The sequence below is a fragment of the Delphinus delphis genome, chromosome 2, assembly GCF_949987515.2.
Source record: "Delphinus delphis chromosome 2, mDelDel1.2, whole genome shotgun sequence".
Lineage (NCBI taxonomy): Eukaryota > Metazoa > Chordata > Mammalia > Artiodactyla > Delphinidae > Delphinus > Delphinus delphis.
In genome coordinates this window covers 91799394-91827099 of record NC_082684.1, presented here as the reverse complement: position 1 = coordinate 91827099, position 27706 = coordinate 91799394, and the positions used below count along the sequence as shown (strand labels likewise).

The 27706-nt window shown below is 38.9% G+C and overlaps 1 protein-coding gene across 3 annotated transcripts in view; it reads left to right on the top strand.

The window, feature by feature from the left end:
- FBN1 (fibrillin 1) overlaps positions 1-27706 on the top strand; it is a 256463-nt gene that overhangs the window by 48192 nt on the left and 180565 nt on the right. For all 3 annotated transcript variants that reach the window (XM_060005191.1, XM_060005190.1, XM_060005189.1), the window contains 2 exons: positions 498-593; positions 4434-4529. In XM_060005191.1, coding sequence (XP_059861174.1) covers positions 498-593; positions 4434-4529 — 192 coding nt within the window. The remainder of the gene's footprint in view (positions 1-497; positions 594-4433; positions 4530-27706) is intronic.

The following is a 27706-nucleotide window of genomic DNA, read 5'->3' as shown; positions in this document are numbered from 1 at the left end:
TATCAAGCAGTCTTGTTATTAAATGCCGTCGTAGGTATTTTTTTCCCTTCTTTTTGCTGCCTCCAAATTTTCTTTTACCAACATTTCTTGGAATTTGTCACCCTGAATGTTTTCCTGCCCACCTACCTGGGACTCTGCATCTTTTAACAAGAAAATTATTGCCGTCGTAATCTTGTCTCGTCTGGTCCCTCAAGGCACTATTTTCTTGTTGGTATAAATTACAGAAATGACATTGAGTGATAAGTTCTGCTAAATTAGAGAAGTCATTGAGCACTATTAAAGTAAGTATCGAAGAAACAATTACGTTGCATTGTAAATGATTTTATGCACACAAAATGACATGTCTAGCATTGTCAATTAGGTCATTTCTGCATAAATATATAAATCTTGATGAACCATTTTATTTTCTCTTCACTGCAGATGAACTCGTGTGAACTGTTGCTATCTATGTGCTTAAACTGCAAAAATAAATCAGTCTTTTTTTTTTCCTTTTCAAGTCCAACACTGTAACATTCGCTGCATGAATGGAGGTAGCTGCAGTGATGATCACTGTCTGTGCCAGAAAGGATACATAGGGACTCACTGTGGACAACGTAAGTAAACCATAGTTATAAGTATTCTAGATGTTAATCTATAGAGACAAAGAGAATACAGAGATAAGTGCTGGTGGATCTTCTTTGAGTTCCTGGGACATGGCATTTTTAGAGATGTGCAGTGACTCTTACAGATGAACAGATCACTTACCCAACACACATAGTACCAAATTTCTGACTGGAACCTTGGAAATGGGTGGTTTGATTCATTTTTCTTTCATTTACCTCCACTACACTGCTTACCTCATCTCTGATTTACACCCAGAGAATTCTTGTTCATTCCAGATGTATGCCTTCCGTTTGACTGCTCAACATCTCCACCATCTCTTGGATTTTCAATAAGCATCTCCAATAAAGTATTTCAAAACTCAACTTCATCTTTCTCCCCAAACATGTTCTTTTTTCTTGACTATTGATGTCTGTATCTCTCTAGTTTCCCAATCTAGATTCTGCTCTTATAATATTTAGCACACTGCTGGCCAGTGTGTTTGTTCATTCATGAACACTGTTGATTGTGTGTCTACTCTGTATCAGCCCCTGTGCTTTGCTGAGATGAAAATTTCTCTAGAAGAGCTCACTTTTTATGACACTAAGAAGAATATATATACCCTGCAGAAAATTTAGAATAGTTTAAAAATATAAAAAATAAAATTTTCTACAATCCCGCCATTCCAGATATTACCTTTTAGTCCTTTAATGCATATTTGGTACGTGAGATCCATCGTATGCATAATTTTTCATATAACTTTTTTACTTAATATTTCATTAGAAGTATATTTCATTTCTTGAACATTTAAAAATACATTTTAATAGTTGCATAATACTCCATTATATATAGGTTTTACTGTTTATTTAGTGAATTGTTAATGATCGGCATTTATTCATGTTGTTTCCAATTTTTTCCATTGTATATGTATTTGCTATGATGAATAATGGTATTATAAGTAAATCAAAGTTTATGTAATACCCTCCTGTCTGTCTATACACTGCAATATAGTAAGAATGACGATTGAGTCTTCGGCAGCCCACAGCAGTAGCATGGAGGGAGGAGAGGTAGGACAGCCTCCCCAATGTGGGAGACCCTTGAGCTGAGTCTTAAGGGGTGGGTAGGAGTTCCCTTGTCAGATGATGGGAGGTGGGCCTTTTAGGCAGCCGGCACAGCATACGCCAAAGCAGCAGAACATGACATACATAGCATGGGAGGTCATGCTTTGGCGTTGCTAGGACTTAAGTGCTGAGGGAAGTGATGGGAAGGAAGCTAAGGTCAGAATGGAAGTCATGGGCCATTGGAGTGCCTTTACACATACCGTTTTTTCACTCAAAGTAGAGCCAGGGAAGGGGAGTGAGAAGACAACGACCAACAACATTCATCTGTTGAGTATTTACTCTGTTTACTCTATGCTAGGCACATGTTCAGACTCTTTACAGGCATTAACTCATAACTCATAACAACAGCCCTTTGAGGTAGAGGCCTTTTTTACCTTCTACAAAAAGAAAAACCAGGGGCAGTAACTTGTCTAAGGCTGTACAGGGAGTAATCAGCAGAGTTGGGATTTGAACCCAAGCAGTCTAACTTCACAGCCCATGCATTTAATGCTATGAAATACTGGCCTATACACTTCACTTACAGTGGTTTACAATGAGAAAGACCACTGAGGCCAGAGTAGAGTAGGAAGAAACAGAAGCAGGAAGAATAGTACTAAGGCTATGGCTAGAGAGATGGTGGGATGGGGATGGATTCAAAGGCATTTTCAGAAAGGGAATCAGAAGGAGCTGCTGTGCATCTTCTGTTTCCTTTGATGCTTCCAGAGGGAGTAGAGCCCAAAGCCCAGTGCATGACAGGCACTCAGGTAACACCAGTAGAATTAGAAAACCTTTCCTAGACTTCAATTTCCTAATCTGTAAAATGAGAGGGTTGGCTTAGGCAATCTCAAAATTTCTTTTCTGCTTAAACCTCTTCATTCTCTCCTAACTGTAAATTAAGAAGCAAATTAGAACAATGAATATACATAAACTTCTCTAATTTTGTGATGATCAATGGACTACTGCTATAATTTTTGGCTATAAGGGGTTGTCTTAGTTCAAGTGCACTGATCCCAGTGGATGCTGAGACAGAATTAGATGCACAAGAGATTTATTGGGGAAAAAGCCTATGAAGAATCAAAGGGGGGCTTCCCTGATGGCGCAGTGGTTGAGAGTCCGCCTGCTGATGCAGGGGACACGGGTTCGTGCCCCCGTCCGGGAAGATCCCACGTGCCGCGGAGCGGCTAGGCCTGTGAGCCATGGCCGCTGAGGCTGTGCATCCGGAGCCTGTGCTCCGCAACAGGAGAGGCCACAACAGTGAGACGCCCGCATACCACAAAAAAAAAAAAAAAGAAGAATCAAAGGGAAAGAAAGCAGGAGTCAGGACAGAGGACCTTCAGACCATGATGCAGGTCACACCCCTGGGCAAGGAGAGAGGGAAGGAAAGACTATCACGATTGTATAGAAGGAGCCTCAGACTATAGTGCAACTTCATGAAAGCCTTGGTCAGGCTGATAGGGAGCCTAGAATAAAGATTGCCCCTCAAAATAGTTTCATGATGGGCAGAAATGTCCAGTCTCCACCATGCTTAGTCATTGGGTGGTAGCAGCCAGGAGAGTGTGCCCTTGGCATGAACATAGTAGCAGATCTGAAGGTATAGCAGCTTCAGGCTGTCGGCCAACTAAGCTCCTCACTGTAGGTTTTCTTGGAGGGAGATCTGAATGGCTCAACTCCATGACTGCCCCAGGGGTACAGGAAAAATGTGTGGGAAATATATGAAGGAGGAATTAATTTAAATGGAGGTGTTAGGGAAGCCTCATGGAGGAGTGAGGTTCGAGCTGGGCTTTGAAGAGTGGGAGGGACTGGCAAATTTGGCAGGGGCAGCCTACCACCTGTGGATTAAGATGCCTAGAAAGAGGCCATGCATAAGTGAGTTGCAGGAAGTTGTACGGAGAAGAGTTGTTCAGGGCATGAGCTGTCAGATCTTATTTTAATGCCTTTCTTTCTTTTTTTTTTTTTTTTTTTTGCGGTACACGGGCCTCTCACTGTTGTGGCCTCTCCCGTTGCGGAGCACAGGCTCCGGACGCACAGGCTCAGCGGCCATGGCTCATGAGCCTAGCCGCTCCGCGGCATGTGGGATCTTCCCGGACCGGGGCACGAACCCATGTCCCCTGTATCGGCAGGCGGACTCTCAACCACTGTGCCACCAGGGAAGCCCTTAATGCCTTTCTTGACAAGTAAAAAAGTCCCTCCCTCAAGGATCTCTGGACTTATCTTACCAATATTTTCCAGAGATTCTCTTATAACATTTAATTGGGTCTTTATTATGGTACATAAATTACTGAATGTCAGTATTCATGTTTTGTCATTGGCAATTAATAGAGTGATTTAACATGCTGCATTTCTGTAAGGATGACAGTAGAGAGGCCAATGTTTTCCCTCATGAGAACCCTCTGGAAATTAAACATAAATCATAAGAAAAGAGTCAGGTTGCCAAAATGCAGTTCTCATCAGGGGTATCTCTTATAAACCACCATTTTAGGTGCAGAACTGAAAGCATTGCTCACATGCTTCCCAGGATGAAACTGTCAGCATTAACACAGGTACATACTCACCTATTCCAGGTAGTTTTACCTGAGTTGACTGAGGAACATCCGGGGAACTGGAACTGTACAGTAACTGTTTAAAACAAATACCAGGGTGATTATTTAGTGTTTTTATTGTTGTCCTTTCAGGGGACAGTAAATGTTACTTTATTAGCATCTACTATCAGATGAAGCCCATCAGCCTCTCAGCTCCTGTGTCCTTATTTTACAGCTGTCTGTGAAAGTGGCTGTCTCAACGGAGGCAGGTGCGTGGCCCCAAATCGATGTGCATGCACTTACGGCTTTACTGGACCCCAGTGTGAAAGAGGTAATTTCTTTTAATATATCGGTGTAAAGATGTTGTAGTGGCTAAAGCTATGATTGATGTCAACGTGCGTTGGGTTCTTGCGGCTGCTTCGTAAATTTTGCTGAGCTTTGAGGGTGTTTCTGAATTGTCACTGGGAAGGTTCCTAGGATGACAAGACAATGGCCCTAAGTCTATGCATGTTATTCAGTAATTCTTGCCAGTGGACTGCAGGACTCAATAGTGAGCCTATGCATAAGTACCAGTTGGCATCAAGATAAAAAGAGGAAAATTTTCCATAGAGTAAGGATTGAGCTCATTATTATCCTAGTAAATTAGGGAGGTGGCTCCGAATAAAACATCTGTATGGCAAGGGGAAAAATCCAGAACGAAACAAAAATTGCACCTAAAGGTCTATTAGGACCTATTGGCTGTAGTAGTATACAAGCTCGGCATTTAAAGTTCACTAGACATACTGATTGCTGAGAAACAGTGCTTTCACACCTGTAGTTTATTCAGTACTCACTGCGGCCCACTGACATGTGTATAATCATCATCACTTTTCCGTCTGAGAAGATCAAGGCTCGGGGAGGTCAAGGGAGCTGCCTAAGGTCACACACATAATAAGCAGCTTTAATCCGAATGTGGGTTTTCAGTTTTCAAGTCTAATGTATACTGCTGCTCTTAATTAAAAGAGATTTCTACCTGATTTGCCTATGCATACAAATAGGATATTGAGATATATGTCAATGTGCAGTATTCTTAAATACCCACCGCCCTGACCTTTGCTTTGTTGATCATCTTGTCTTTACATTCATAGCCATGTTTTCATTGTTCCTAGTTTTATAGTGAAGATTTTATCGTGAAGATTTAGGAGGTTCCTTTCATACAAAACTGCAAAAATACTCATGAAAAATACCCATTGAAAAATACTCATGAACTTTTTAAACTTCAGTCATCACCTTTATCCAAAGTTGTATAGAGATCATTTTATTCTAAGATGGAAAGTAAAGATTCAGTAGCAAGTGTTGAATATATGTTATTTAAAAGCAAAGAGCACAGAGTGGTATGTGAGAAATTGTCTTCTGTTTGTAGTTTTATGAGTTCGTCTAAATTCAGTTCTTTGCTGATAAAGCAACAATAACTATTTTAGCAAGTAACTCTATTATTACTGGATAGATTATATTGTATCTCTGTTCACAAGGCCACTGCACGGTATGGATATGCGACGCATCATGGACTCTTGGCCGTTACATTGTACTTGGCATCATTTTGGAGTCCCTCTTTAAAACTGTTTCTCTTTACAACTTGATGTATTTTTATTGACTTGGAGCTAATGTATATCTAATGGTCTCAAGAGTAATAAAGACAACTGTTTTGATTAGGTAGTATCATTCTGGGGCCTTAGTATTTACTCAGTGATGATGATATAGGATTTAAATTGTTGAGATTAAAGTTGTTAACATGTAACTTGAACAGTGTGAAAATAATTCTGGAAGTGATAATAGTGGGCTTAATTTGTTTTAGAAAAATCACTAATAGAATGAAGTTATAGAGCATTTTACCTCTAAGAATCTGGTTAATAATTTGCTGCAAAGAATATTGATACCCATAGTTACAGATATTGATAAAACAGTCTAAAATAAAGAGGGCATGATATTTAACCATTCCACACTTATTTCTTCAAAGACTTGATCTTTGACCAAGATTAAGAAATGATGTGAATGGGTTAAGTTACTAAACTGCTAATCAAAACTGGCATATTACTTAGGGATTTCTCCAAATTTTGGAGTGTCTTTAACTGCTTTCCTCCGTGGTAAGGGTATCCTAAAATTTGCACTTAGGTGTAAATATATTTTGGCCCCATAGAATCTTCACAATAGTGATTATCTAAATAAAATTAATCCCCAAATGGCAGATTTTCAGGCATTTGTGGTTGTGGAGAGTCGGGAGGAAGCAGGCTCTCTTTAATCATTGTCCTTTGCCTCTTCTACCTGGGAATACAGAACCAAACCTTCAGTGGGAGAAGGGAAACATGAGTGTGGTTTCTCTCACCACACGGGAGAGGGGAGGCTCTTTGATTCCAGGATTGTATTTCCATTTTTAGTCTTCACTGTTTTCTGCTCTTGTGGAAGTCATCTGCTTACCTCTTTAAAGAATTAGAGGCAAGATGTCCTACTACTCAGACGAATGCTTGTGATTTCAAGAGTGATTAATAAAAATATAGGACTGAGTCAGGACAAATCCATCCTGAAGCATAGGGAAGTATTCGGTGTCACTTCTGATGGTGGATTAGTATACTTACTAAGTTGTTCAACTATGTAGGCCAGTTGCATTATGTTTTAAATGGAATGTGACTTTTTATTTATTTAAAATAAATTTATTTTTGTCTGCGTTGGGTCTTCGTTGCTGCGTGCGGGCTTTCTCTAGTTGCGGCGAGCGGGGGCTACTCTTCGTTGCGGTGTGCAGGCTTCTCATTGAGGTGGCTTCTCTGGTTGAGGAGCACAGGCTCTAGGCACGTGGGCTTCAGTAGTTGTGGCTCACAGGCTCAGTAGTTGTGGTACGCAGGCTCAGTAGTTGCTCCACGGCATGTGGGATCTTCCCAGACCAGGGATTGAACCCATGTCCCCCGCATTGGCAGGTAGATTCTTAACCACTGCGCCACCATGGAAACCCTGGCTTTTTATTTTTAAAAATGAACTTCCAGGAAGTCTTTACTAATTTTCTTTCCTTCTTCTAGGAGGCTGAGCCCAGGGCCTCTTCTGCATTCTCTCTGAGCACTCTCTCCACATATCTTTTGATAGCACCTACCACATTGTATTGAAATAGCAGGTTTCCATGTCCATCTCCCCCATTAGAGTGTAAGCTCTTCAGCAGCAACTGTGGTTTCATCATCTTTTAAATTCCTAAGTCAAGCTTAATGCGTGATGCACAGCGTATGGCCAATAAATGTTGAACTGAATTTATTTTGAAGCACCAGAAAATCTTGAGATATGATTATCAGATGAAGAAAAAGTATCTCCTGGAAGTAATTGCTGCTTACCTACTTGTGGACAATTCTGGATATTTCTCATTGTTTCATTTTAAACAGAGCTTGCAGTGTTGAGTCCTAATTGAATTTGGCCCCATCTTTCAGGGCCACATGACTGTCATTTTTTAGTTGGCAAGGATGCAGAAAAGAAGGTATGTTTTGACTTAAGCCAGGTGACAATAAACAAACAAACAAACAACCTCCTATCACGATGTAATACACATGGAAAGGGACATTTCAAATGTGTTACAAGTACCTCTCAGGATAATCATCTTTGTCCCTGAGAGGTCTTGCAACTATATGTCTGCAGCTACATCAGAGAGCCAGTACAAGTGTAGACTATCCTTTGGGGGGTGATACTGGCAGGATTTGGATCACTTTAAGCTAGTAAGTGAATCTTAATAACCCATGAACATAGTGTTTTGGTTTGTGATGGAGACAAGCAGTGGATCCATGGTTGAATTACGAATCATAACTTTCATTCAACAAATGCAGTCAGACTATGAAGCAAATTTGTCTCACTTGTAGCTTTTAGCCAGTAAAATATGTTTTAAAAAAAATTTTTGGCTAGTCAGCCTCATTGGGCAGGTGACAATGATACTATTGCCTGCTATGTTCAGAGGAAGAAAAGAAGAGGCCTGTGACTTGTTTGGCCTGTAACGTTTACTTGTTAAAAACTGAATGTGAGTACCTTTAGTTATAGTCTCTAGCTTGCCACAATCCCTACTACTCCCTATTGTCTTACATCCTGCTCCCTTTATTCATTAAGCTTACTTTTTAGCCCCTGTGGGCACTTGAGTTTGCCACCTCCTGCTACTTTCTGTATCAAAGATTGCATCTCTCTGTGTTTTGTTTCACATGCCAAGTTTCTTTCATTGTTCTTCCTCTTATATATTTTTTTCCTGTAAATTTACATTTATGGTTTTCCTGATTGCCCCCTCCCCCTCACTTTTGCCTTCTCTCTGCTTGGGTCTTGAGCAACCAGTAAAACTTATCACTGCCTAAGCTCAGTGGTGTGGCATTTTCGCATTTGTTATTAGAATATTGAAATGAGGTCAGTGCCTGTTTTGGCAATGATAACATAAGCTAGTTGGCTATTGCCATAGTTACTGCCAACGAGACCATTGGAAGCACACTTTCTCTTGCCATCTTGCCTCAGAATGCAGACTATTTAAAATCTTGTTAAATGCTCTTATATTAAACACAGTGAATCATGTGAGTGGATGAGACTTCTCAAGGTAATGAAAAAAGAGAGAAGAATGATGGAGATAGACCTGAACTTGGAGACGGGGTGGGGTTACTGATGAACAGGCCTGAGGAAGAAGAGAACAAAAGATAGACACTGAGAAAACATGGAGAGAGGCAAGAGAACTAGGGGAGCACTGAGCCAAAGAAACTAAAAGCAAGAAGGACTTCAAGAAATAGCTTGGCAGTTGTTAGACTCTTCAAGGATCAAGAAAGAATGAGAATAACAAAAGGCTCTTTGATGTGATAACAGGTGACATGGACTGGGTACTTAGAGGGGGCCAGACAGTATGCGGAACACTTGACTTTGGTGATTTGCAACAACCTTATGAGAAAAGTCCTTTAATGAGTCCCATTTTATAGAGGAGCAAACAGAGGCAAAGAGAGGTCAAAGAGCTTGCCCAAGGTCAGATAGCTTGTAAGTGGTACAATCAACAACTGAACCCAGCCGGTCTGGCTCATAAGCCTGTGTACATGACCACTGGGCCGTACTTGGGTTTCACTCGGAAAGAGGTCATTAGTAACTATAGAAAATTTTCTGAGAAATTATAAGAAGAAATCTAGAACTAAGAGTTTCAGAGTGAAAGTTATGGAGTGGGGGGAAAATCCTTTCAAGAAATTTGGCAAGGTAGGTAGTTTTCCTCTCTGGAGGAAGAGTTGAGCTAAGTTGCTTTTAAATCATTTTAAAAGCCAAGAGAAAGGAATCTTGAGTATTGCTTGGGTGTATGTAATGCAGGGTTTGGGGATATTTCTCTGTTTGATTGATTCTGATATTTTAAATATAATAATCCATTCTTGGAGAGAGGATGATTCCTGTCTGTTTGCAGTACATATAAATTGACTCCAAATGACTGAACCAACATTCTAAAATGTAGCCATAGAAAATGAATATTGTCGTTTAGTGCAGTTACCATGGAAGGTTATATAGTTTTCCTACAATATTACAACTCTTCGAGCCATATTTGGAAACTCTTTTTTGTAATTACCTTTACAGAGTCAGCAATTCATTCAAATGAGCATGTGACCATTTTTTTCCCTTTATGCGAGTCATTTGGGTTATTAGAAACAGCCTAAAATAGTGTCGGTTCTAGTGACAACAGTCAATAATCAAACACATTAGTCGTTTGGGGTCGAAAATTGACTTAGATTAAAAAGCAGTGAAAAGAATTGTCTTGCATGGTTCTTAAAACACATGGAATTAGATTAATATTTTAATGTCAAACTTTATGTGAGCCAGAGTATGAAGCCTTTTGGAAGCATAAGTGCTAATAACAAAAAGTTTTCTATCATTACTCCATCTGGAGGTCTTCATTATGTACCGTCTGAATGTAAGCATGGACACGAATTCTTCGAAATCCTGAATCATTTGTTCAATGTTAAATTCCTACCCAAGTCTAAACTGTGAAGACAATACTTGGATTTTTCCCAAATCAAGAAAGTCTGTTGGCTGTTCTGCTGGCTATTACAAAAAGTATAGGGGAAAGCATTACTGAACTGATAGCTTTAAGAAAAAGGAACAATGGGGGGCAAATATGGAGTAGAATAAAAATCAAAGAACAGCAATACTTCATAGTCCATCAGAGAAGCATGACAGTGAAGATGAACTAAGTCTGGTCATCATACTTGCCCTCTTAAGGGATTCCAGTATTAATGGAGCTGGAAAAGGCATTTCGTTTTTTGTTTTTCTCCAGCAATTGAAGAATAGAACAGAGGACAGGTAGGTTGGTTGTAATTCTCCCTCATTCTCTTATGTGCAGTTGATATATGAGCAACTCTGTTATCTTCATAACTTAGCTCCCCTGATGATTCACGAATGATGGTTTTGCACAGGGATCTTTTTTAATGATTTCATAGAAGAGAGTTCAAAAAGCTATCCTGAAAGCAGTTGATAAGCATTTATTTTGTAAAGCCAAAAAAGCAGTGTCTGCATTGTGTCTAATGAATGGAAAAGACTAACATATAATGATCCAAATATATAAATAACCAGGTGGTGCATTTCAGATACATTTGCCTCATTAAAAGAAAGTAGAATCATGGCCTGCTCTCAAAGGGCTGTCTAGAAAGCTTCATGGAACCAAGTGCTGATTTTCTTGTGCTTTTTTTCCTTGCCGTTTTTCTGGAAGGTGTTAATGAAATGTTTGGAAATAAATTTTACAGCGCTGCATTTATGACGCTAATTTAACATAATTTTATACTTTAGGCAGCTATTATTAAAGTTTCCAGAATAAATGCCATAGGCTAACTCCCATTCTCACAGTGTCTTTGGAAGGCAGAGCTCTGAGAACTATGCTTATTTTCTTTTTTTTTTTTTTTTTGGTATGCGGGCCTCTCACTGCTGTGGCCTCTCCCGTTGCGGAGCACAGGCTCCGGACCCACGGGTTCACGGGCCCAGCCGCACTGCGGCATGTGGGATCCCCCCGGACCGGGGCACAAACCCGTGTCCCCTGCATCGGCAGGCGGACTCTCAACCACTGTGCCACCAGGGAAGCCCAATGCTTATTTTCTTTTCTCTAAAAAGGTAACAAGTAATAAACTGTTGTTTCTAAAAAAATGTTGAAGCCCTCTGTGAGCCTAGCTTTTGGTATTTAGTCTAAATGGAAAGTAAATACTAATCTGTAGATAGCAGAGGCAGAATGCCTTAAGTGTTACTATGCATCTAAAGTGGTATTGCAACATTTCTCAGTTGGTGGATCATTGAGTAAACTTGATTTTCCTAAAATAGTTCGAGGAAATACATCTGTTGACATAGTCGTTCAGTTTCTGTGGTTGAGGAGCTGTGTGCAAGCAGGGAACGTATGCTACCATACCATGCACACCAGCAGGACTGGTGGGATGCAATCATAAAGCAGTTTAATTTTTGTCTCGCACTCACTGTCTCTCTCAGTCCACTCAGTGGGCTACTTTTTCCCCTGCTGGGGGATGAAATTTTCTGGTCCTTTTCAGACTTTCTCCCCCTGCGGGTCTCTCACGTGAGCAAAGGCATCTATAGTTGACTTACAATGTTGTGTTAATTTCTTCTGTACAGCAAAGTGACTCAGTTTTATATATATATATATATATATATATATATATATATATATGTATATATACACTTTTTTTTTTTTTTTTTTTTTTTTGTGGTACGCGGGCCTCTCACTGTGTGGCCTGTCCCGTTGTGGAACACAGGCTCCGGATGCGCAGGCTCAGCGGCCATGGCTCACGGGTCCAGCCGCTCCGCGACATGTGGGATCTTCCCGGACCGGGGCACGAACCCGTGTCCCCTGCATTGGCAGGCGGATTCTCAACCACTGCGCCACCAGGGAAGCCCTATACACTTTTTCATATTCTTTTTCATTATGGTTTGTCACAGGATATTGACTATAGTTCCCTGTGCTATACAGTAGGACCTTGTTGTTTATCCATCCTACATGTAACAGTTTGCATCTACTAATCCCAAACTCCCATTCCTTCCCTCTCCTCCCCTCCCTCCCACAAGTCTGTTCTCTATATCTGTGAGTCTGTTTTTGTTTCATAAATATGTTGATTTGTATCGTATTTCAGATTCCACATATGGCATCTATGTTCTTATTGGTTGCTTACATTTCCTTCCTCAACCCGGGGTGACCCCTGGTACCTCCAGCCATCTGAGGCCTCTGCTGCTCTCGGAGCCCTCTGAGAAAGGATCTAAGCTCACTTCACATCAGCTTTCTCCTACAGTGGCCCACAACTAGTTAGCAGGAAACACTCATACATTTTTTTCGGCCACAATAAATGGCCAGAGTGCAAACCAACTTTGACATGGTAACAGCCTCTCCCATGAACCATGTCTGAGCATCTGGCCAGCCAGTTTCCAACCGTGAGACCCTCTGCAGTCCACAGCGTCCTCCAACCTGTTGTGGATACATAACACACATCGTGCAGTCTGAGCATTCTCCTTGAAGCCCCTTTCATGACTTGTCATCACATGTGGTCTTCCACCAGTTTCCTACAGAGAGCTCGTGACGTTTCAGCCCTCTCCCAAGTAACTCCCGTCCCATCTCTCATTACCTCGGATGTTTTGATATTCTTGATAGGCATGAGTGTTTAAGAACCCTGTGACCAGATCGTCATCACATCCTTCGCAAATTCTGCATCATAGTGTCACCCTTGACTTAGAATATGGCATCTGTTGTCTTGTGCTCCAGTTCAAGTATCCATTGTAACATCCTCTAATATTATCAAAGTGAATAATTGAATAAGCTATTAAATTTGGTGTTAAATTTGGTATCATGGTTTAATCTTCAGGGACAGTTTTTTAACTTTATTGGAGGTTTTTTCTTTTCTTTTTGCTCTTGTGAACTTTAAAAAAAGATGAAACTAGTTTTTATCAGTAGCCACATTTAATATTTGGACCACGTTTCCGTTTTTGGATACTCAGAACACTAGAGCAGCACTGACTAATAGAAATATAATGTGAGCCACATATGTAATTTTAACTTTTCTAGTAGCCACGTGAAAAAGTAAAGGGAAACAGGTAAAATTAATTTTAATAATATATCTTATTTAACCCAGTATATCCAAAAGTTTTATTTTAATAGGTACCCAATATTAAAAATTACTGAGATATTTTGCATTCTTTTTTCCATACTAAGTCTTTGAACTCTAATGCCTGTATTATGCCACGTCTCAATTTAGGCCAGCTAATAGCCACATGTGGCTAGTGGCTACCATATTGGATAGCACAGTCCTAGAGCTTTGTTTCTAGTCACATCATCGCTCACCTAAGGTCTCTATCAGGTCTCTTCCTGCTGCTGTTTATTTAACTTTTAAGAAAGCGGCATCTTAGAGAATCATAGCCTATGTTGATATGTAAAAGTAAACCAATTTAAAAAAAAACACAGAGCTAGGGACCTCAGATTAGAGTCTAATTTCTCAGGATATTTGTCTAAGTGGAGTTTTGTTCAAATATAAGTGATAAATGAAATCTCTTGTAGTCATGTCCATTAGATATAACAACTGTAGCAAATATTTCATAAAGGCTCAGCCCTAAGCTAGGCACTAAGATGGAATCAGAAGGGAGTATACAGTTCCTGTCATCAGGAACTTACAACTATTTTTTGGAAAGATAGAAATACATCTATGAAAGAGTTTCAAAAGCAGGGCAAAGATTTATTTAGTTAGGCAGAGTAGATGAGGGAAAGTGCTACAGATGAAGGGAAGAGACAGTACCAAGATGCAGAGGCTGGAATTGACCAGGGGAAAAGGGAGGAAACAGTCGCCCTTAGGAAGTCCCTGCTATGCCAGACTCTCAGTGTTTGGAGACCTCCTAGGAGAGAAGAGGAGGGGGGCATGATGTCAATTTGCTTAACTCCAAAGAAGGAAAGGCCTATTTCAAGTCTCTCTGTGGTGCCCTTCTATTCTACTGAACTGTGCTTCTGCACAATTTCTATATGAGGCATGGTACTGGGATTTAAAAAAATTCTCCTTTGTATATATAACTTAGTGGGTGGACTGGTCTATTTCTGAAACTGTTTTAGCTTAATCCTATGGATAGGAGCCTGGAGACCCTACCAGTTTTATATGCTCAATTGAGAGTCCTATGCTTAGTGTTTACGTTCCTTAGCAGTTATAGCCTCTAGAGAATCTGTGCTGCTTTTGGTTTATAAATGTATATTAAACACATATATGGGACTTTGTGGTCCAGATGATGTGCCAAAGTACTTTTTGCAGAACATTAGTCCCATGGGGGCTCCATGAAATGAAGTTTCCATGGTCAGAAGGATTTTGGAAACTATATACCATGTCCTCTTCTTGAAGAGGCACTGGATGTGTTAGCATATTAGCTCTTGGGAGTCCTGTAAGAAGGTAACTCTTTTTACATAGTTTAACCCACACTTTCAAATCTATTAATTTTAGAATTAATTAATTTAATTTATAAATTAAATGTAATCCCTGGGGTTTGGTTCTTAAATATTCTAAAGTATGATGATGAATGGATAAGATGTGGTGTATAAATACAATGGAATATTACTCAGCCGTAAAAGAATGAAATTATGCCATTTGCAACAACAGGGATGGACTCAGAGAGTATCAGGCTCAGTGAAATAAGTCAGACAGAGAAAGACAAATACTCTATGTTATCACTTATATGTGAAATCTAAAAAACAAAGTAAATAAACTTATATAACAAAACAGAAACAGGTTCACAGATATAGAGAACAAATGAGTGGTTATCACTGGGGAGAGGGAAGGGGGTGAGGGATGAGATAGGGGTGTGGGATTAAGAGATACAAACTACTATGTATAAAAGAGTTAAGCAACAAGGATATATATCATACAGCACTGGGGAATATAACTGTTATTTTATAATAACTTTAAATGGAGTATAATCTATAAAAGTATTGAATCACTATGTTGTACACCTGAAACTAATATAATATTGTAAATCAACTATACTTCAATTTAAAAAAATACAGTATGACTTAGGCAAAGTGAACTCTTCCATTAAATAGTGATAAGTTCCTGGTTCTGAAAGGTTTGATGCGGTTGGCATGCATACCATCTGGTTCTTTTCAGTCCTTGGGAGTACTACTTACCAGAACTAGCAGTATCAGGTATTCTTGTAGCTAGAGCTTCCTTTTATAGATTGGTTAACTTCTCTTCTTTCAAAGTCAAGATTAAGATGTATTCCTTCCCCAATCCTTTCCTGACCATAGGGAGCTCCACCACCAACCCCATCTATGTTGTTGCAACTTGACTGACATCACCACCTCTGTCTGCCTGGACCCCATTCACATTTCTATTTGATAGTTAACGCATGTATTAAACTTTTGGTATTTGTCATACACTTTAAGCCAAATCAGCCACGTTAGTATTTTTACTTCTCTAATTAATTCTTGTTTTTCTTGCATTTTATTACATTTTTAAATAATTGGGTGATCTAGTCCTTATCTTTGGGGTTATATACTGATGGGTTTCAATGTTGTTCACTAAGAGGCGAGGAATGAGTGTATTCATCTTGTCAAAAAACTTTTTTCCGTGACATTGATTTTTGTGTTGAAATACTTACATCAGCATAAAAATATCTAGAATCCTATTTCATGGCTTTTAAGAAGGCTTATAAGCAAGTTAAAAATATTTTCTTCACTAAATGAAACACAAATGACATTAACTTAAAATATGGAAATATGGATATACAGAAAGATGAATATATGTGAATATTTTATATATATTCAGTATTTTCTTTAAAAGTTAAATTCAGCCTATTAGACCCCACAATTTGGGAATTACAAAATGTGCTAATCTAGTTCTAGTTTGGGAGCTAATAATATGCTGATTTATATATAGTCTTCCAGCCAGGCTATGATCCCTCCCATAGACCAAAGAACAAAAACTGTATCTGATACTTCTTGCTACCTCACTGAGTACCAAGCCCAGTGCTATGAAGAGAGTAGGTGTTAATTGACTTAACTTAACTGTGGGATCTCAAGGTTGAGGAGAGAGAGTATTTAAATGTGAAATATACTTTAATACAATTTTATATCTGCTTAATACAACATTTTTTAAAAAGTACTCTGAAAACAGTACCTACAACTACATCTGTATCCTATGGAAATATCAGTATAGCTATTGATAATTGAAGTATGTGGGAAGTGAATTCTGTAGGACACATGAAAGGAAATGTTCTCCAACTTTCCTACCATATTCCCTCTGCAGCAATCCCTTTCCTCTGAACTGTTTCAGAAGAGCTTTATAAGTAAACAAGAGGCTGGAATATTTATTTCCTCTGGAAGTAAAGAACGTTCTAAAGGTGCACTTCATAAAATAGGCCCATTTCTATCTCTCTCCCTGGAGAGCCCTTATCCTCCTGCCTGCCTTAGGAGACATTGTTGACTTTCACTGTTGGACACTCAACTAGGTGAAAAGAGAAGACTTGCTGGTTTGGGGGCAGATTTTACCTACATTGAAAATGTTCTTTTAAATATGTATTAGCTCTTAAGGATCATTTCTTTCCTAACATCCCAGTGGAAAAGCTTATATTCTGTTAGGGATTCTGGTGAAGTAGGCTTTCAATGAAAACTAGTGAACTTTAAAAGACAAAGGCAAAGCCATGACCCTCCAGAAACAAATTTTGATTCATTCTCTGCATAATGGTTTGTAAGCTTCACTTGTAGAGTGGGGAATATTTTAGAACTTTCTTGTTGCTCTGAGAAACATAAAAGAGCAGAGGCATACATCCATCTTAATAATATAAAGCTGGTTTTGGAAAACAGTGTGTAATAGAAGTTAGAATTGCCCTCTTTGAGGAAAACAACCTTTAAATACTGTAGAATAGTCTCTAAGTTTTAAAAAATAGCATTATGTGGAATTGGATAGAGCTATCTCTTTTCAGACCTTATTTAGTATTTACTTCTTTCTACATTTTTCCACAGTGCCAAACAGAGCAAGCTACCACAAAACCAAACAGAAGGTGATGACTCTGAGAAGTCATTGCAGCCCTTTACTGAGTCAGCCTGAAGTGAGCACAGGCCTCCTCTGTTCTCATGCCTCCTGAGTTGTTATTCTTTTTTTTTTTCCTGAATGAGAAGAAATGATAGGGAAATTGTTTTCAAAACTAAATTTTATTCCAAAGGAGTCCTCATTCCAACTTGTCAATATCACATGACAATAATTTTTAATGTCTTTAAGATACCTAATTAGGAGACATTGTGCTTTATAAATTACCCCACCATTCCTGGAAAACTGGTTAAGAACTCAGAGTCTGAAGAAAATCCTGCCATTTCTTGGCTGTGAAGTCTTGTCTCTCAGCCACGGTTTCCTAATCTGTATCATGGGAATAATAATAGTACCTATCTCATGAGATTGTTAGGAAGATTAAATGAGATAATATACAAAGTACTTAGCATGGGGCCTGGCACATACTTAATACATGTTTAATAGGTATTTGCTATTAACATTCTCATTCTCATGAAAGTGAGAGTAATCTTTGTTGAAAATGTTGTTTCAGAAAAGGTACCATGAAACTTTCAGCTGCTACTACAGTTAACCTAAATGTAGAGGCCCCAATGTAACTATGTTTTCCACTTAGAAGTTTTGTTTTCTTGCTGAAACAGCATGTTTTTTGGATCTTCTATACAGGTGAAGCCCCACATTCTTATTTTGATATCATATCAACCATATGCTTTTTGTTGTAGCAAAGGCTAAGACCCCAATTGTTGCAGTTGTAGCAAAGGCTAAGACCCCAGTAGTGCAAATATTAACAAAGGGAGGAGAAAGCGAAGGGGTGAGTGACAACCATTTCCATGAAATGTAATGGTGACTGCAGCCCTGAAAAACATCAGTTTTCACAACAAGGGTTACTAAAGGGTTACTAAAAGATTTTGCTTACTTATATGCACAGATACAGAAGGAGAATGAACTTGTCTCTGTAAAAGGCCAGCCGTGAAATATAAGAGATACTTAGCTATTTTAGAAACGCGGCGTTGTAAAGTCAGTGAGAGGTCATACAAAATTATCCATCACCAAATAAACTGAACACCCATGTAAAGTATATATTCACCTGTCTAGGTGGATATGAGAACTTGAGTCTATAAATATGGCATAGTCAGTTTAAGTGTGTGGCGAGGTGCTTTTACTTGTAGAACCCACATGCCATTCTTTAGTTGCAGACGACTAAAAGTGTTAGTCCCAGAGGACTAAAGCTAGAAAAGCCAAAACACTGGGATATTTTAAACCTATAAATTTCAAACCTCACTCATTAGAGTTCAGTTTTGTCAAATGTATCCATAAAAAGATATGACAGTAATCTAAAAAGAAAATGTTCTAAGAAGAAGAGATGTGAGTTTATTCATCATGTAGCAATTATATCCCAGGCACTATGCTAATGGCTGGAGATGTATAATAGTACATGAAACACACTTACCCCTGTCCTCTGGAGTTACATTCAGGTGGAGGAAGCAGAGATTAAACAAACACAGAAACACCTAAGTATCAGTGTGGTGAAGGCCATGCAGGAATATAGAGGGGATGAGAGCAGAGAATAGTGACACATATGGACTGGTGGTCAGGGAGGCCTCTCTGAAGGATGAGAAGTCTCCAGCCATGTGCAGAGTGAAGGGAAGCTTTCTAGATAGAAGGAAGAATATGCGTAAAGGTCCTAAGATGGCAAACATCTGTGTGTTTGAGGAGGTGAAAGAAAGCTTTATGGACAGAGTCCAGACAGTGAGAGTGAGTGATGGGAGATGAGATGGGAGCAGTGGTCAGGGGAATGTTGTAGGGGAGCACCTCACACAGCACATTAAGACAAGTGCAGTGGTGCTGTGACACCATGCTCAGGAATAATAAGAGCACTGTAGACTTTTCTACAGACACTAGAAGCCTGATGTTCAGGTTGTCCACGAGAATCTGCCCTAAAGAGCCCCCCAGTACTGACCCAGGGCCGGGAGAGTTCTTGTAGATTTCCTATGCCTTTCAAGACAGAGGGATCTTGAGTTTTGTGTTACTTGTATTGCTTTTCCTATTATCCTTGTGCTTTTATAGAGACTCTGACCCCTAGCTTTCCCCCAGGGAAGTAATTAAACTGGAACTCAGATGCCCTTAAAATACATAAAACAAGTACATCATGAAAACGGCTTGTTCAGGCATCAAGTATTTTGAGATAATGCATGCTTTTGAGTGGACGCATGCAGACTTGTCCCCAGGGTATGCCTTTGGATGTCATAATAGCGATTCTGGTATCAATAAATCATTCACTATTTGGACAAGTCATGGCCACCACCTCAGTCACTAGATACATTTGTAATGGTTTCTGTGAACAATAACAACAACCACCTAGCAACATACTGTTTTGGTCATGTCATTTTTATATGACTTGTGGGCTTTGGATGGATAAACTGTGTCTAATATATCTTGAAAATTGAACAGCAAATATTGGTGGAGGCCCACTGTACACAATACATGAAATCATGCTGCATGGTGTGTGACTTTATATAAGAATAACATGTGGGTGTTTTTTGCTAGTTTTTTTAGTACTTTTCTGTTCCATGAGGGAAGGGCTGTATCTATCTTGTTTACCATTTTATCTCTAATTTTGGGTCACCTAGTAACTTGATAAGTATTTGTTGAATAGATGAATGGATAAGTGAATAGTTTTTAGGAAAAGTTTATTTCTTGAATTCCTTAGAACTCAACTTAAGAAATGAGTGATCTAACATCTCTGCTTTTAATGGATGGTTTTTGCCTTGCCATTTTTAAGCCATGAGGAGTGTCAAATATAGCCAAGTGAATTCTGCAAAGAGTTAATATTTCAGAGAAGCCAAAGTTAGGTGATCCCTTCCATCTACGCTGTGCTTTATAGATGTACATACAACCTCATTTGGTCCTTGGAGCAATCTTGCAAGACTGTTCATGTTGTACAGTAAAGGAAACACATTGTGTCTCGTCTAAGGCAGGTGTGTAGGAATGAGGGCTCTGTTTTCTAACTCAGTCCATACTGTGTGCATCGATATTCTCCAACAAATATTTGCCTGGCTCTTAGACCTACAATAATCTCTAGGATTGCTTTTAGCTATCATTAATTATCTTTTTATCTTAGCTCTATCTTTCTTCTTTCCTCTCCATTTCATGCACCTCTTTGGTTTTTAGTTTATTTTATTATTTTTTTATTGAGGTATAGTTGCCTTACAATATTATATTAGTCTCAGGTGTACAGCATAGTGATATGAAATTTTTATAGACTATATTTCATTTATAGTTAAGGTAAAATATTGGCTATATTCCCTGTGCTGTACAGTATATCCTTGTAGCTTATTTGTTTTATACATAGTAGTTTGTACCTCTTAGTCCCCTATCCCTATCTTGCCCGTTCCCCCTTCCCTCTCCCTACTGGTAACCACTTGTTTGTTCTCTATATCTGTGAGTCTGTTTCTGTTTTTTATATTCCTGAGTTTGTTTTATTTTTTAGATTCCACATATAAGTGATAACATAGAGTATTTGTCTTTCTCTGTCTGATATATTTTACTAAGCATAATCCCCTCCAGGTCCATCCATATTGTTGCAAATGGCAAAATTTCATTCTTTTTTATGGCTGAGTAGTATTCCATTGTGTGTGTGTGTGTGTGTGTGTGTGTGTGTATCACATCTTCTTTATCCATTCATCTGTCGATAGACATTTAAATTGCTTCCATATCTTGGCTATTGTACAAATTGCTACTGTGAACATTGGGGTGCATGTATCTTTTTGAATTAGTGTTTTCATTTTCTTTGGATATATACCCAAGAGTGGAATTGCTGGATCATATGGTAGTTCTATTTTTAGTTTTTTGAGCAATCTTCATACTGTTTTCCACAGTGACTACACCAATTTACATTCCTACCAACAGTGTACAAAGGTTTCCTGTTCTTCACATTCTCACCAGCGTTTGTTATTTGTGGTCTTTTTGATGGTAGCCATTCTGACAGGTGTTAGGTCATATCTCATTGTGGTTTTGATTTGCATTTCTCTTTTGATTAGCGATGTTGAGCATCTTTTCATGTGCCTGTTGGCCTTATGTATGTCTTCTTTGGAAAAATGTCTATTCACGTCTTCTACCCATTTTTAAATCTGGTTGTTTGTTTTCTGGATATTGAGTTGTATGAGCAGTTTATATAATTTGGATATTAACTCCTTATTGGTTGTATCATTTGCAAGTATTTTCTCCCATTTGGTAGGCTTGGTTTTTTTTCATTTTGTCATTGGTTTCCTTTGCTGTACAAAAGCTTTTAAGTTTAATTAGGTCCCATTTGTTTATTTCTGCTTTTGTTTCCTGGTCTTAGTAGACAGAGCCAAAAAAATACTGCTACGATTTATGTCAAAGAATGTTCTGACTGTGTTTTCTTCTAGGAGTTTTAGGGTTTACAGTCTTACATTTAGGTCTTTAATCCATTTTGAGTTAATTTTTGTATATGGTGTGAGAAAATGTTCTAATTTCATTCTTTTACATATAGCTGTCCAGTTTTCCCAGCACCACTCATTGAAGAGACAGTAGTTTTTCCGTTGTATATTCTTTCTTCCTTTGTTGTAGATTAATTGACCATAAGTGCATGGGTTTATTTCTGGGCTCTCTATTCTGTTCCATTGATCTTTGTGTCTGTTTTTGTGTCAGTACTGTGCTGTTTTGATTACTGTAGCTTTATAGTACAGTCTGAAGTCAGGGCGCATGATACCTCCAGCTTTGTTCTTTATTCTCAAGATTATTTTTGCTATTTAAGGTCTTTTGTCACACACCTCTTTGGGTTGCTGATACTTGGTTATTTCCATTCTCTCAGTCTCTAGACGAAGTTTTAAAATAATTTTAGGTGACTAGGCAAGTCTCTTGGATTGAATTGGTTGGGAAGAGCTTGGTTTTAATGTAAGTAGATGTTGTATGATGAAAACACTTTTCCCTAGGCAAAAGACGAATATAATGATGGATGTGGGAGTTTAGCTGAAATTGAACTGTGAATAGAATAAGAGAATGTAGTCCCAGTGGAACCTGAGTACACACAGGCATGGAGAGTCTAGCTGTATGAATGAATGTACTGCTGCTGTGTCACTCTGCTCTGGTATAATTTCCATAAGCATGAAGTTAGACCAGCTATATTGGAGTCTGTGTTCAGTGAAGGGCTTGGTTTCTTTTTATGATGAGTTTGTTTACTTGATGCACATGCCAGGAGGTTTGCAGTTTTGTTCTTATAAAACTGACTGGGAATTTAGAGTAGCAGAATAGTCTTATCTAGAGCACGAGTTCCATGAGAACAGGGATTTTTGCCTGTTTTGTCACAGCACCTAGAATAATGGCTAATGCATAGTAGATGCTCAGTAAGTATTGAATAAAAGAATGGACCTGACATACACCCAGCCTGTCACTTTTAGCAACAGGACTGGGTTCAGAGTGGACCAGATAATTTATGTGTGACTATAATGATGTGACTCTAATGATGTATGAGCTAACTCTGCCTCACTTACTCAAAGACAGTCAGCTCAGGCCGAGTTGGAGCTGGTGTTTGATTCTTGTCTGCCCCTCTGTACCAGTGCGTGCAGTTCTATTCACCGTTTCAATGGGTAGCTTCCTACCCCTCTGACTTACTCTACTTGATTATGAAGTTATAGTTAGCTTTAATTTAAACCTGTAGGACAGAATAGTAACTATAGCTAATCTGTGGCTGAAAATAGGGGGATATGAATGAAAAGAATTAAAATTAATTGCTCTGGGTAGCCTGAAGTGACAAGGATTAATATGCTATGAATTTTCTTCTCCTGAGAAACATGTGGTCACAAGGATGTCCTTCTTTCAGAGGACCTTCAAATTTGGGTGTGTGGCTTTTGGTATAGTCTAGCACCACTGGAATGGTTGAAGTAGATTTTGTTTCTTTTTTTCCCATGCCCTTACCATAGTTGCTCAAAAAGACCCAATCTCATCTCTTGACCGTAAAGTTATCTGTCATCTGTAAGCTGAGCACTATCTTGCCAAGTCCCATTGAAAAGCCAATTTATGAAGTGTACTTGGGGCAGTATATAATACTATGTGAGGCATCTCAGAAAGCCTAAAAAGGTAATATCAGAGGGGATATAATGTGGAATTTCCAAGGAGAGGCTGAGAGAGAAAGAGACCAATTGATCGATTGATTGATTGATCTCCAAAGGGCAGGGAATATATTTCATATTTTGTAGTGCTAGGAAACTGAAGATTTTTAACAGATGCTTTTTAGTTGCCCCAAGAAATACAAATGTCACATTTGTTAGATTTTCAGGAACTAATGGTCCAAAAGACCCCGTGTTTTCTTTTAGCCATGGTGTGTGCATAGTGGCCGTATGTTCTTTGATAGTGTCACGGTCTGGGTAGGTACGAAGATCTGTCAGCTGAAAAGCAACTGGGAAAACTGGAGAGGAAGAAAAAGAAAATTAAAATAAGATGTTGGATTGAGAAATAAGAAGGGCGGATATTTCAGGCTTTCTTTTTTAACTTCAGTAACAGCAAAAAAAAAAAAAAAAGAAGAAGAAGCACAAATGTTTTCATCTATCCCTTCACTTTCAACATTTACATTTTGTAGCTATCCACTGACTCCTATTTCTTCTTTAAACTCTAATTATACAATATTAAATGTACTTCAGAAACTTCTTCACTAAGTACGTATAAAATGTTAACATGAGGTTATGCTATCACAGCAAGTATTCTCATCCAAAATATTTCAAAGAAACTGCAGGGAAGGCCAATTACTTGAGTACCGGTATAGGAAGGAAGAACTTGTTCCTTTATCCATCACAAATTTATTCTTAGACTCATTGTTTGGGCTCTTTTCCCGTGTTATCTTTCATTAATTTGTTCCATCTTAAGATAACATTCGTATTAATATAGGATTAACTGATTTTAGAATAAATAAGTTGTTTAATGGACTCCCTTTCTAACTTCAGGAAGTTAATACTAATGATAACTCTATTAGTCCTAATGGTTGCTAAAAAGGATATGCGCCCTACCACATTTAGGGGAATTTGGACAAATCAAATATAAGTATGCCTGGGTTTGATTAAATATGGAAGAGGTATTTGCACTTCCTAGGACATGGCGCCTGAAAGTCCCTGATTTATAACTTAATTTTTCTTTCCTTAACACTTTGTGAAGGGATAGGACATAGAATGCTCTTTTCTTACGTAGTTCTTCTCTGGATCAGTGTGGACTGAGGTGAGACTTATAGATTAGTTCAAAGAACTTGACCTCTAAGTTAGAAGATTGCTCCAAGTTTTCTCCTCATTGTTCTTCAGAGTCCTGAGCTATTCCAAACATCCATAGGTTTCAGAAGGTTAGCTTCTGGGAAGTTGAGACTTTATATATATAAAGTTGGTACGCGGTACGCGGGTCTCTCACTGTTGTGGCCTCTCCCGTTGTGGAGCACAGGCTCCGGACGCGCAGGCTCAGCGGCCATGGCTTACGGGCCCAGCCGCTCCGCGGCATGTGGGATCCTCCCGGACCAGGGCACGAACCCGTGTCCCCTGCATCGGCAGGCGGACTCTCAACCACTGCGCCACCAGGGAAGCCCGAAACTTTATAGAAGATAAAAAACGAAAGTAACAATTCTCTTCCTTCCCTGCTTTTTAGAGAGGGTGGTAGAGATACATGTTCAACTGTATGTAGTTGAAACCACATTGCAAAAAGAAAAAAGAAGGGCCATTATCAAAACTAAGCCACAGACATACCGGTACTCATGTAACTATTTTGTTTCATACTTGAAATTAGTCCTAAATTCAATTAGAACATTTTTATGAATTGATTTTTGCCAGGGAATTATCCATTACAAGCACATAAAGAATAACTTCTTATCATTCTCTACAATAATTGCTACATTCAGACCTTTATCATGTCATCCCATAAGATGTTTCATTGCTCCTGGTGGCACCTCTGGTCCTCACATTGCATTTGCACTGCCTGCCCTCCTTTCAAAGCTGTATTCACCACTTGGGTATATGGTCACTGAAAGTGTCTACAAGCTTCACCAAGTTGGAGATGTGTTTTTCAGGCTGACATTTTTTACTTAAAAATTAATCACAGGATGCACTTTGGAGAGAACAGGTCTAGAAATGGAACATTAACAGAGGATAGTCAAACCACAAACATGTCTAGTCAGTCGAGTTCACAGTGTTGCCACACAGACTGAAAAAATAACATTATCAGCAGCAAAAGTGTTGTCTTGTCTATAACATTCAGTCACTATCCCTGCGAACATACTTTTTGAACATACATGTGGAGGGAGGTACCCTGTGCTTCTTACCGTGGAGATTTGAATCCTCTTCCTTATTTTTCTCTTTAAATGAATGAGCTAAAAATGAATCTGAACCATTTGCCAACTTTTTTTCTTCTCAAATATTTGAACAAAAATACATATTCAAACCTTCAACTTCTTCTTGTGGACAGCCTATTCCAAGATTGTTTGTTGGTATAAAAAGCAACATTATTTTAGCAACAACTAAGTAATAACACCTTAATTTCTTTTTGAATTGAATTGTTAAGCTGCACAAAGCAATCATTTTTTTGTGCCAGCTGAAGATTGCTTTTACAACAATCTATATCGTAAATATGCTAATCTTAATTTGTATGCCATCTCAGACCTTAGGGGAAGGGGTTGCAAATAGGATGATCATGTTGTATTAGCTAGCTCACTTCCTAACTTTCACTAATTAATTCATGCATTATGGAGAATCACCAACACACGAAATAGAAAAGTAAAAATGACACTGTTGAGTAATCACAAGCTGTTGACTATAGAATCTTCAGGGAAGGAGGGGCCGTGAGCATTCTTTGGACAACTTAATTCCAGAACGAACAGGCTTTGTTTATTTAAGAGGCTCATTTGTCTGTTTCCTGATTGCATTCTTATTGTGCAAATGCCAGAGTGTATTACAATGGATAAAATGGGGAAAAAATAAAGTATAATTTAAGTGGGCCAGGAAAGAGTGGTAGTAGATGTTTGAATGTTCCCTTGGAGTTAATCAGTGGTTCATAAACCTGAAATACTTTATCTCGAGAACTGAGTTTCTGACTCAAGATACATAGGAGAAAATATTAGTTGGCTTGAGAAAGGAAGAACCTCGGTTCACATAAATTTATGCACAGATTCCTTTATCATGGGAGAATTGTAATTAGGGATCGAGAATCTTGAGAACATGATTGTGACCTAGTTATTCCTGTACTGCAAGGGCTCATGGGAGGTACTGGCTAGACCTGCAAATAATGAATTAAGAGATTCCAGCTGGGATATGATGAAAGCATTTTTGGGAATCTCTGTATCTTGGCTGGACCACATGGGTTATAACTTGGAGAGGCCTAAACTAGTAGTAGTATATGACAGATTTATAGCCCAATTGATGCTGGGCATCAGAAAAAAAGGCTGAAGTTAAAAAAAAAATGACTGGAGAATTATGAGCTTTAAAAGAATTGCCATTGGAAGGGAGGCTGAAGAAGGAAAGCATGAATTCCTTATATGAAGGGAAATAAAAATAATAAAGATTGATGGTGAGACATTGAATGGGAAGCATAGTAGTTTGTTTTTCACAGCATCCCCCTCCTCTAAGACACCTTATCCACCTCTGTGCTTCGTAGTTCTCCCTGCCACGTCTTCCACCTAACACACTGTATAGCTTATTGATGATCTAGCTCTTCCACTACATTATTAAACTTTCTGAGGACAGGGGTTACGTTTTTGACCACCACCCTCAGCTACTTTTCTGTATCCTCACTGCCAGAGTAGTGTTTGACACATAGTTGGCTCTCAATGAAAGTTTGCTGAATGAATGAAAGAATGATCCAGAAATTCATTTTAGTCTGTCTTTCTTCTTGATCACTTCCTCCCTCCCTCCTGCCCTTCCTTCCTCTAGCAAGTACTTACCAGGATATACCAGGCCACAAAGTCCAATAAAATAAGATTCCTGTACTCCTGGAGCTTGCAGTCCATTGGGCAAAACCTAATCATGTAAATGAGGGAGTCCAGGGCAGGGTGGTAGTGCTGGGACAGACATGTGCACCAGGAGCCATGGGAATCTAGAAACAAAAGCATTTAAATCAGACTGAGAGGTCAAGGAAGATTTTTCTTGGAGGAATGGAAAATTAAGGGTTTATGGAACCTAGAAGGATTTGTATGAGCTGATGAAGAAAAAGACCTGGCCTGGAAGAACAAAACAGCATTATCAGGGAAACTGTAGGTAGCTCATTGTGAATGGAGAGATGCCAGAGCAAATGGAGTTTGTAGATAAGCAAAATGGAGAGTCATTTAAAAATCATTGACTTTACAAGGTGTTTCAGTGTTTTCATTGGGTGAGTCAAATATACTAAGACTCCATAATGCCTTAGACAAACAGGCAAGACCGCTCACTATGATCATCCAACCTTTTAACTTCCCAGCTCCCTAGTTGCTGATTCCCAGCTTGATATCCTAGGCTAAGGTTTAAGCAGAGCTCTA